Source organism: Rhinoraja longicauda, chromosome 1 (genome assembly GCF_053455715.1).
Source record: "Rhinoraja longicauda isolate Sanriku21f chromosome 1, sRhiLon1.1, whole genome shotgun sequence".
In the NCBI taxonomy this organism is placed as follows: domain Eukaryota; kingdom Metazoa; phylum Chordata; class Chondrichthyes; order Rajiformes; family Arhynchobatidae; genus Rhinoraja; species Rhinoraja longicauda.
Window position 1 is genome coordinate 121,352,566 of NC_135953.1, and position 11,716 is coordinate 121,364,281.

The 11,716-nt window shown below is 40.3% G+C and overlaps 1 protein-coding gene across 1 annotated transcript; it reads right to left on the reverse strand.

The window, feature by feature from the left end:
• Positions 1-4,872: 4,872 nt before the first annotated feature.
• LOC144593077 (interleukin-8-like) lies at positions 4,873-8,470 on the reverse strand. Its single transcript, XM_078398553.1, has 3 exons — positions 8,343-8,470; positions 7,075-7,158; positions 4,873-4,930 (listed from the first exon to the last, which is right to left on the reverse strand). The coding sequence occupies exons 1-3, from the start codon at positions 8,468-8,470 to the stop codon at positions 4,873-4,875; spliced, it is 270 nt and encodes an 89-aa protein (XP_078254679.1).
• Positions 8,471-11,716: the final 3,246 nt, after the last annotated feature.

The window sequence follows — 11,716 nt, forward strand, 5'->3', positions numbered from 1 at the left end:
ACACCTCCTTCAGTTCATGGTAACATGGTGGAACCTTCGACAGATCGGGATAGTCATCATCATCATTAGAAATCTTTATTTCTTCAGATTTAAGAACATTCATTCCCAAAACCGCCCCGATCTTCCCGTAACTCACCCCTTTGTTCACTGGTTCAACAAGACATGATTGTGTGCACTCAACCCCCCATCGTCTGATCTTACCAGATCGCCAATCAATCTGAGGATTGTGTTTCTGCAGCCAAGGGAAACAAAAGACCAAGGGATGTTGAGCTAAGTCAAACAAGTGAAAAGACATTATCTCCACATGGTTAGCATTGAACATGTTTTCATTTCGGAGTCAGGAATTAACATGTCACATTGAAGTTTAAAGCTACTGTGGCTGCAAAAGGTACACATATTTATGTGTTCTCCTACGTTGAGGCTGTTCTTGTGTACCTGAGATACCTCAACAGGAATCTGGGTGAAGGAAAGTCAGCACGCGTGCTATCGGTCATTTCAGAAGAGGCGGGAGGATCGGTGCTTGACGAATCTGTGCATTTGGAGCTTCCATGAATGGCCTGTATTTCTGGTGGCTTCAAAGGTTCAAAAGGTTCAAAGGTATTTTATGGTCACGTGGTTAACTGATTGAAAGATACAGCATGGAAGCCGGCCCTTCAGCCCCACGAGTCCACGCCGATCATCGGTCACCCCTTCACACCGGTTCTGTCAGCCCACATTTGCATCCGCTCTCCACACGCTTGGGGGAATTTACAGCGGCCAAATTGACTTACGAACCCTCACGTCCTTGCGATGTGGGAAGAAACTGAAGCTCCCGGTGAAAGCTCACTCCATCACAACGAGAACATGCAAACTGTGCACAGACAACACCAGAGGTCAGGATAGAACGCATGTCTCTGGCACTGTGAGGCAGCAACTCTGCCAGCTGTGCCACTGTGCAGCCTAGCTTGTTTTGCTCAGACTTGTCTCTTGCATATTGAACTGATTGAAAGATATAGCGTGGAAACTGTCCCACCTAGTCCTTGCCATGCAGCAGGTAATATCACAACATTTAAAGCAGGTACCATCACAATGTTGTAAAGACATTTGGTACATGGATAGGATATGTTTAGAACGATATGGTGTCACTAATTCAAACTTGGGAATCACGGAAACCGGGCCACGGGTCACTGAAGCCACTTTATTTGTCTGTGTATTGCAACCTCAGGATTACAAATGCTCCCTAACATCATTTTTATGTTACCTGATCTATTCCTCTCATGATTTTATACACCTCTATAAATGCTGAATATAGATAATATCTAAAGTTTCAGGAATACAGGCCTAGCCGACACAACTACCCACTATAGTCCCAAATCATCGTTGCTAATTAGCATTTTATGCCACTCCAAGGTCATATTTCCTTCCTGGTTTATTTACCGGCACTGAACAGAATAATCTAGATGAGAGTGCACGCATTAACTTTAAAGTTGTATCCTTGATGTTATGGCCAAAAATCCATTTGACCTTTTTATATATTTTGCCTTTCCACAAAGGGTTCTTCAGTTAGATTCTTGCTCGTCCATAGTTCTTGTCTTCTTGGGGAAAAAAATCTGTGATGTTTAATTAGAATCCAAAATGGATGACTCCACATTCAATGCTGAACTCCATTGTCATCGTTTTCATCACTCCCAATTTGTTAATGCCATTTTTCAATTTTCTGTTTCTATCTACACTATTTACTGCATGAGGGTGTTGATCTGAAAAGTCACCTATCCATATTCCCTTGAGATGCTTGACTCACTGGGTTACTTCAGCATTTAAAAAAAATCTTTCTTTGGTAAATCAGCATCTGCAGTTACTTGTTATTACCTATTTACTGCTAGCAATGTCATTAAAAGGTTTACTGGTTTGGGAACTATCCAAGTCTGCAAGAAATTGCAGTGAGGTGGGGATATAGCCCAGTCCGTCACGCAAACCAGGCTTGTCCGCCTCTGCTCTGTCACGGAAGAGCAAAGAATATTGGACGTATCTTTTGATAGCGTTTTATCTGTCTGTGGATGATGTCAGTAAGCACTTATTTCTCTTTATGACAGTGGAAATGTGCAGTTGTCTGCCTTGAGAACAAGGGAGGTTTTGTCAGTTGTTTAGTCAGTGAAATTAAGATTTTTGTTAAAAGTAATGAATTTAAGAAATATAGAAAAGAGTTAAAGCACAAGGATAGGTGATAACAAGGGAAGGGGTAGAATGAAAAAAAGGAAATACATCAAACCAGAAACATTTGAACAGACATTTATACTAAAAGTTAAAATTTGGTTTGCGTTTAATTTTGATTTTTTAAAATATATTTAAATTATATATTTTTGCTAACTATTGAACTTTGAATAACTGAAAAGGTTTTTTAAAGAATACCACTCTTATAAGATTACACTTATTATTGTTTATACTTTTAGTATTGTTATAAAGGTTTAATTTAATACCACCAAACCCTCCCAAAGTGTGGCAATTATCAGGTGGTGTCTCAAGGGAGCATTTTCATCAGTTTGCATCAGTACTTTTTTAAACAAACCAAATCTCAGAACATTGCTCAATCCCAACAGAAATAATTTTGAAAAACTGCCCAATGTTACAAATATATAGATGAACAGGTGCCCAAGAATGCAAATACACAATTTTGTGCAAAGAACATGTAGCACAAAAAAAACTAGCCAATCAGTCCCGATGAGGTGCCACGGATGCTGAATTCCTACAATAGTCTGGGTTTTTTTCTCTCTAAATTACATCACCCACAGTCTCTTGTGACTCCAACTGGCCACTACATTTTAAGTTTGTGAACAGAATTCAGCACTTGGAGAGCAAGAGAGAGAGAGAGAGATTGAGAAACGAAAGGGAGGAGGAAAAAGGCACCAGAGGCGTTACAAATGCGTAATGGAAACGGCTTTATTTTGTGTAGCAGGTTTGGGGGGGTGGGTGGGAATTTATTACTTTTAAAGATAATGCCGACCAGTTGCGCGGCCTATGGATGCACGGCCGTGTCCAACAAGTACACCAGCTTCCGAGGGGAGGGGAGGGGATGGAGGGAGGGAGGAGCGGGACGGCCTCGGGGGGTGGGATGGGAAAGGGAGATGAGAGGAAAACTCGTCGGGTGAGTCAGTGTTAACCCGGAGCCTGCGGCCTACAGTGCCGTTGCCATGGGTGCCGCAGCTGCCAGCGGGTCCCCTCCCCTCCCCTCCCCTGTAAAAAGATGGCGGTGATGTTTAATGGGCGGAAAAAAAGGGGGCGGTGTAAGAAAAGAAGGTGAGGGAGTGTTATTTTGTGGATTGAAGGAGGGATCAGGCTCCTCCCCTTGCTTTGGCGTGGGCGGTGGAGAGACGCCCACCTGCGGGCGAGTAATGGATGAAGAGGGGACTGGGGACAAGGGACTGGGGACAGCAACAGCGGCGGGTTGTTGGCGCCAACAACCCGCTGCTGCGCCAACCGGCGCACGTTATTGGGGAACGAAACATTGATGGGAGACTCCAGCACAACGCCAACCCACATTGTGGTGAGTTTTACAGACAATACAATTTACATGCAGCTCATGATCATGGACTTCAAATGATTGTCAATCCACCCTCCATGATGTTTAGAATGGTGTGTTTTTGCTGTGAATCTCTATAGTTTCCATTCAATATCGTCACACAGTAAATTCACACAGTTGTTATTTAGGTATCTCCAAATACTTTAATAATAATTTAAGGCAGGTTCATTCACTTGGAAATCAAGGTGCAATAACTCTAATGCCTCACAATCAGTAGATGAAATAATTTATCTTTGAATAAGCTAAAAATTCCAGTTGATGCAATGAATTTGAATACTCTGCAATTACTAAAAAATCAATTTCTATAGCATTGTATTTCTTGATGAAATCCTTGGACATAAATATATTTAGTTGAATGTTCACAATAAATAATTGATGGAACTTGAAATATAATGATGATCAATTTCACCCTGCAACATCCCTTGAATCCACTATGAATAACTGTGAAGTAGAAACTGAGGATTGCCAGTTATATTGTTGACAGACACAAAATGCTGGGGTAATGCAGCACGTCAGGCAGCATCTCTGGAAAAAAGGAATAGTTGATGTTTTGGGTCGGAACCCTTTTTCAGATTTATATTGTTGAGATAGTTTGAGAAGATATGGATCTGGAAATGCTGAGCTTCCAGCTTCCTGGTCATGTATATATGGCTCAATCCATTTCTGTTTTAGTTTAGTTTAGAGATGCAGCATGGAATTAGGCTCTTCGGCCCACTGAGTCCGCACCGACTAGCGATCCCTGCACATTAACACAACTGTACACACACTGGGGACAATTTTACATTTATACATTTATACCAAGCCAATTAACCTACAAACCTGTACGTCTTTGGAGTGTGGGAGGACACCGAAGATCTCAGAAAAAACTCATGCAGGTCATGGGGAGGACACAAACTTTGTAAAGACAGCACCCGCAATCAGGATCGAACCCGGATCTCTGGCACTGTACGGCAATAGCTCTACCACCACGCCACTGTGTCGCCCACCGTTGCCTCAATGTTGTGTTGTTATATATTTTTCCTACTTATTCTTGGTTACCATTGGACTGTAATCAATGGGATGTTCATAGTTTGTTAAAATGTTGCAGGGTATGACCCAGTAAGAAAAAAAAGCACATTTCATTCTTCAAGCATGAGCATCAGCACATAAATATATAAATAAAGAATCCTTCAAGCATTAACCCACATAAATATAGAATGCTGTTTTAAGACTGCTATCATTCATTCATGGTTGTTATGATCTGGGAATAAATCTCAACGAGATGCAAGCTGAATTGGGTTCTGGAAATTATTCTGGGTCTCTGGTCTGGATATATTTTAGTCTTTTAACTCTCTGATATTGAGTTTGCCCTCACGAACTTCATCAGCCTTGGGACTGTAACAAAAAAGACAAACATGAATAAATATTACAGGGAATTTTTCAGTGTATAAAGGAGAAATAGTGAAGATAGAAAATAGAATATCGAACAGTACAGCCGTGAAACGGGCCCTTCAGCCCTTAACGTCTATGCCGAATATAATGCCAAGTTAAACTATTCTCTGCCTGCATGTGATCCATATCCCTCCACTTCCTGCATAACTGTGTGCCCATCTAAAATCCTTTTAAATGCTGTACCTGCCTCCATCACCACCCCTGGTTATGCATTCCAGGCACCCACCACTCTGCGCATGAAACCTGCCCTGCACATCCCCTTTACACTTTACTCCTCTCACCCTAAAGATATGCCCCTCAGTCTTTGGTATCTTAATCCTGTGAAATGGGCTCTGACTGTCTACCTGATCTATACCTCTCCTAATTTTGAATACTTCTACCAGGTTTCCTCTCAACGTCTAGAGGAAACAATTCAAGATTGCCCCACCTCGCCTTATAGCTAATACCTTCTTCTGCTTCCTCTCCAAATCCTCCACATCCTTCCTGTAATAAGGCGATCAGAACTACACACAATACTCCAAATGCAGCCAAAACCAAAGTCCTATAAAGCTGCAACATGACTTACTGACTCTTGTACTCAATGCTCTGACCGATGATGACAAGGCCATCCCATGTCACCTTTACCCCGTATCCACTTGTGTTTCCATTCTCAGGGAATCATGAATTGGATCCCTAGATCCTGTTGTATATCAATGCTGTTAAGGATCTTGCCATTATCTGTATTCAATCTCCTTACATTCAATCTCCCAAAGTGCAACACCTCACACTAAAAATTCATTAAACACCTCACAACTACATTTAATGAACCATTTCTCCAGCCATTTCTGTAGCTGATCTATATCTCACTGACAGCCTTTCTCACTGACCGCAATGCTACCAGTTTTGATGCTGTCTTGCAAACATACTAACCAACCCATCTACATTGATGTCCGTCATTATATATTTCACAAACAATAGAGGTCCAAGCACACATCCCTGTGCAACTCCACTGGTCACAGACCTACAGCCAGAATAACACCTTCCCATCACAACCCTATGGTTTCTATAAGCCATTCTGAATCCAAATGATCACATCACCGTAGATCCCTTGCATATCAATCTCCTGGATCAGCTTGTCATGAGGGACTTTATCAAATGCCTTACTAAAATCCATATAGAAAACATCCACTGCTCTACCCTCATTAATCATCTTCAACACTTCCTCAAAAACCTCAATTAAGTTCATAAAACATGACCTGCTGCGGGCATAGTGTGCTGACCGTTCATAATTTGCCTATTCTCTTCCAAAACATATATTAATCCAACCCCGTGGAATTCTCTCCAATAACGTATCTGCCACTGATGTATAATTTCCTGGCCTATAATTTCCTGGATTACTTCCCTTCTTAAACAAAGAAACAATAGTGGCTACTTTCCAGAGCTCTAGGACCTCTCCTGTGGCTAGAAAAGATAGATAGATCTTCATCAAGGCCCCTGTAATCTCCTCTTGCCTCTCAATAATCTGGGAGAGAGCCATCAGGCACCTTAATGCTCCTCAAGATTCCCCAAACTGCCCAAGCATATCAGTATTCCCCACACTGATCTCATCTGAGATCTATGTCCATCTCCTTGGTGAATACAAATGCAAAGAACTCATTTTGTACCTCACCTACTCCAAACATAAATTCCCTCCTTTATTTTTTGGTCACCTTTATCCTTCCTCCGTACTGGAACACAAATGCCCTAAACTCTAATCAGCTTATCTACAAAAAAGACTCCCGCATGTCAGATGTGGACTTACTCCATAACAACTGCTTCCAATGTACTCTCCTGGGCTCCTGCTTCATAATGCTCTAATCTGCCTTACCCCAATTTAGTACCTATCTATTCCCCAAGATCCAGATTTATCCTTCTTCATAACTATTTTAAAGTTTGTGGAATTATGCTCATCGTTCCTGAAATGCTCTTCCACTGAAACACCAATCACCATGCAGAAGGTTTGTATTCTGCCCTGTTACCTCGACATGCATCTGACAGATGAGAATTTCAGAGGAGACAAACTATAATCATTTCATTTGTACTTATCCTGCACAGAAATAGAAACTTACCTGCTAATTAACTTGTTAATAATTTTTTGTACCCAGATGGATTTTGGATCTAGACAGACTCGATTATCATTTTGAAGAGTGGCACTGAAAGATATGAAGAAATATATGGAGTTTGCATCTATTGCTTGCTTGGGAACAAAAGTCTAAGCAATAAAACTATCAACAAAATTCTTAACTTAGCTATCGTCCCCTGGTTTTGTGATCTTGACAAGTGTTAGGAGAGATATCTTTATGTCCAATGGATGACGTATTTCAGATCTACGAGTGAGCTTGTGATAAAATGAGGAAACTATGACAAGAATGGAAGGATCCTGCCCACCACATATTCAATAGCCTGGATGAGCAGAGCACACCTATATTTGCTTTGGTCCCTAATCAGCTATTTGACAACAGATAAGCTTGCACACTGCAAACCACAGGAAAGGTCAATCTAGTTAAACTGCAGCAGGCTACAAACTGGTGCTCTGTTACCGTCTGTGAGATGCCTAACATATTTAAAAAACTCTTCAGTCATGTTCCTCCTGATTCCCTTGGCGTGACACTGCAGGATGTGTCTGAATTCAGTGAAATCTATTTTGGTCAGATGAAAACCATGCACATAATGTTTACCATGTTTGCTTCTGAAACAATTAAATATCAACCTGCCTGATGAATGTCTTACATATGTGAAACATTCCTCGGTCAAGTAGAATGTGCCACAATGATATGAAATATATTTTGGCCAAAGGGTGGAGTAGCGGGAGAGATGCAGCCTGACAGCACCAAAGAACTAGGTTCAACCCTGACTACGAGTCCTGTCAGTACGGAGTTGTTACGTTCTCCCTGTGACCTGCATGGGTTTTCTCTGGGAGCTCTGGTTTCCTCCCACACTACAAGCCTAATCTACAGCCTAGGTTTGTAGGCTAATTGGCTTGATAAAATCGTATATTGTCCCTAGTATGTGTAGAATAGTGTTGTGTGAGGGGATCGTTGGTCGGCACGGTCTCGGTGGGCCGAAGGGCCTGTTTCCATGCTGTATCTCTAAACTAACCCAAATCTATTTTGTTCAAATGAAAACTTAATAGATAATGTTATTGAAGTTTGTTTATTAAATTATTAAATGCAGCAGGTATTTTGGATGAAAGTAAAAGACCTAGCCGAAATAAAATACAATTCTAAACTGTTTAAGAGTTTCTACCCTTACTTCAAGAATAGGCTTCTAAAAAACAAGACTTTGTACAATTTCCAGACGAAACAAGGCTCAAAAATACTTTATCATAAACACTTACATGATTTCTACATTCCCACAGTGAGGACCCTTGGGAATAATATTGATATTCTCCATGAACTTTGGATGGATGAATGTTGAGGATGTTTTGATACACGCGCAGCGCAGGTTCACCCCTGAGCTTCCCATCGATGCTGCTGTCAAATCAAAATAAAGTTAATTTTGAGAGTAGAATTTAAAGGTGCTTCTTAAAACTAGCATTTATGTTCCTGTTGTTATCAGTGGCGTATTGTCTACTCACCACATACAGATTACTGTTAATTAAGTTGTATCTTCTTTTAAATAGATAACAAAAAAACCGAATAGAATTGCAATTGTAATTCTATCAGAAAAAAAGACATTTAGGCTAACAGTGGCTACATGCATATTGGAAATACTGAGTTTACTTATTTCTTACCATGTATGGAAGACACACAACATACGAAGATAGACAAAGCAATGAAGATAACTTTGCTGATCATGGTGTTGTATTATTACAATGTTCTCTACCATCTGATGGTTGCTGCACTGCTACAACATTGTACATGGCATCTGTATTTATTGTCTTATTGTTGTGTCATGAATAAAAGATGGTGTAAGCCAGGAGTTCCCCTTTCCTGAAGGTTGTGGTTAATCATGTAGGATTCATCAATGACCATGCAGTGAAAAATTCCTCAATTATCATACAATTCAGTTATTACAGGCATAAAACCACATTAATTCTATTTGCCCTAATCCAAGTATGTCCAATATTTTCTAAGATATGTATTGCAAATTTCAGCAACTGTTTAGAGCAAGAAACGAATTCTGTTCAAAATGTTTGAAGAAATTATATTTTATTGAAAGTTCACAATTCCTTTTTAAAAAAAAACTTAGTTGCTCAGTAACAACGGATTAAACTGTTCAAAGTAAATCATGAATTACAGGACAAAAAAATGTAAGTCCAGATTGAGTTCAGTCTGCATGCTGATTTTGGCATCAGTTTAAGATAATTCACTGCTTCATATGCCAGATGGTGAGATCAACTAGAAGGCACAACAATCCTCAAATACAAAGTTTAACATAATGCTGATTGCATTGTATAACTTGTATGTTATAACATGGAATATTTGTTTTCCACAGTCCAATCAAAATGCAATTATAAACTTTTATTAAAAAGTTTAAAGAACTTGTATTTCATTATCAAATGAAAACCATTTCTGAAATTCCAACCTTTATGCTCATTCACAATGATCCAATTTGCCCACATTAAGTCCGTGTCCTTCTACACATTATCTATTCGTGTCTGTCTAAAGCTCTCCAAATGGTAGTGTTTGTCTCTGCTTTCACCAACTTCTCTAGCAACTTGTTCCAGGTATCAACCGCTCCCTGTGTGCATAACTTTCCCATAGGAGCCCTTTTAAAACTCCATCCTCCCACCGAAGATCTATGCCTTCTGGTTCGAGGATTGTCGAGGATTTGTGGAAACATCTACCGTAAGACTGATGAAGGACCTGGGGATCAGCGGACAAGCCCTACGCCAGGCTATCAACGAAACATCACAGGTGGCAGAGCGGAGTAGCCAGTGGCTCTGGCTGAAGAGGAAATACCCCATCTGGTCTCCCAAATAAGCCGGCTAGGCAGATGCAGAGGGGGTGGTTCTGGGACGCCAGAATGCACTGCTGAGCCTACTGGAGACGTCGTGGGTCCAATCAGCGAAAAGGTTGATGAAAGTAGGTGCCCACTTGATAACCCCAATGACGTGTCTGCCTAACCCTTCTCAACATCGGAGGAGCATAGGTGAGTGCATAAGCCTCCCATCACCACCGGCAGCAAGTTGACATTTGGCACTTTGGATTTCTAACATCTTGTCCTGTGTATTTGGAAACATTGATGCCCCTACCATGAGAATAAAAATCTAACTTTTTTCCCCGCATCTATGCCACATAATTTTATATACCTCAATTAGGTCTCTCTTCCTTATAATTTTATATACCTCAATGGTCCTCACTCCTTTGTTCAAGGGAGAATAAGCTCATAACTTCAGTCCACCAATCCAAAATAAATCTGGGCAATTTCCTTTGTGCTCTCTCCTTAGAAATCATATCCCTGCTTTTATATTTTCCTCATTCACAAGTTTCAGGCTTGAAACTACACTCATAACAGTAGAGACTGATGGTCAGATTTGAGCGTGCAATAAAATAAGGAAATATTTATTAAATTAAGCAAAATGGGGAAAAGTGACATGTGTGCGTGAGCATTTGAATGAGTGAAAGAATGATCAATTGTAATCAGATTGTCTCCTCAAAGTGCAAGATTTACTTTATTCACTCATTGACTGATACGCACCAGCAAGCCACAATTCAGTGCTATGCTACAGCTGCACAATAATTCCAGATGTTACACGCCAAACTTGGCAGGACGCAGTAACGTCAGTTCTGCTCTCAACCTGGATTTGCCTTCTCTGTACAAAAAGCACGCTGAAGTCCACGGGTGAATCATGTTATTGTGATTTCCTGCTTCTCAGGGGTTTATCTAATTGCTGCATTCCTGAAGGGGTTAGATTCACCCACACAGCTCATCATAGTCCAATAAAACTTTAAAACATCACAGGAAGTGCAATAACTCTGACATAGGAATATTTTTCAACTCTCGTGATTGTCAGGAGAGATTAACACCAAACTCACCACTTCCGTTAATTTGCTCAGAGGAAATTTCAGATGAATGAGACAACACAATATTCAAACAGGGGTCACTGAAAGCAGAATCTTAAACACATTATTTGTTTTGTTGATTGTATATAGGTCAACTAAATGTATATTTCTTATCTAAATGTAGCGAAAGATGCTTCTTTTCCAAAATGTTCCTGTTAATGGTTTAATTTGCATAATTATAGAATAATCTAATGAGCTTCATAGATGCAATGATATTAATTTGCATTCTTATAGCAATTAAAGCAATAAAACGTCAAAAGAAGGTTTCTATGAGGCAAATTTTGACAGATATCGTCATAAATATATATTAGGACGGGTGAACAAGTTGTTGGTCAAAGGAATAGGGTTTAGAAGACAATCTTAAACAAATAGGGAAGTAAAGATTTGGTATTTTCCTAGAAGGTGCTCATAGATTTCTCCAGGATCTTTTACCTGAGTATGTGTAATTATTACCTTCTAAGATATAAAGAACCTCATAAGAACATGCAAAATAGGAGCAGGTGTAGACAACGCAAGCCTGTTCTGCTATTCCATAAGATCCTAAGACACCAGAGTATAATTAGGCCATTCGGCCCATCGAGTCTGCTCTGCCATTCGATCATGATTCTATGAGATCATGAGGGAACCTCTACCTCAAACATGATTTTCCTGCCCTAACCATATTCCGTGATCCCACGGTCCAGAAACCTATCAATCAATGGCC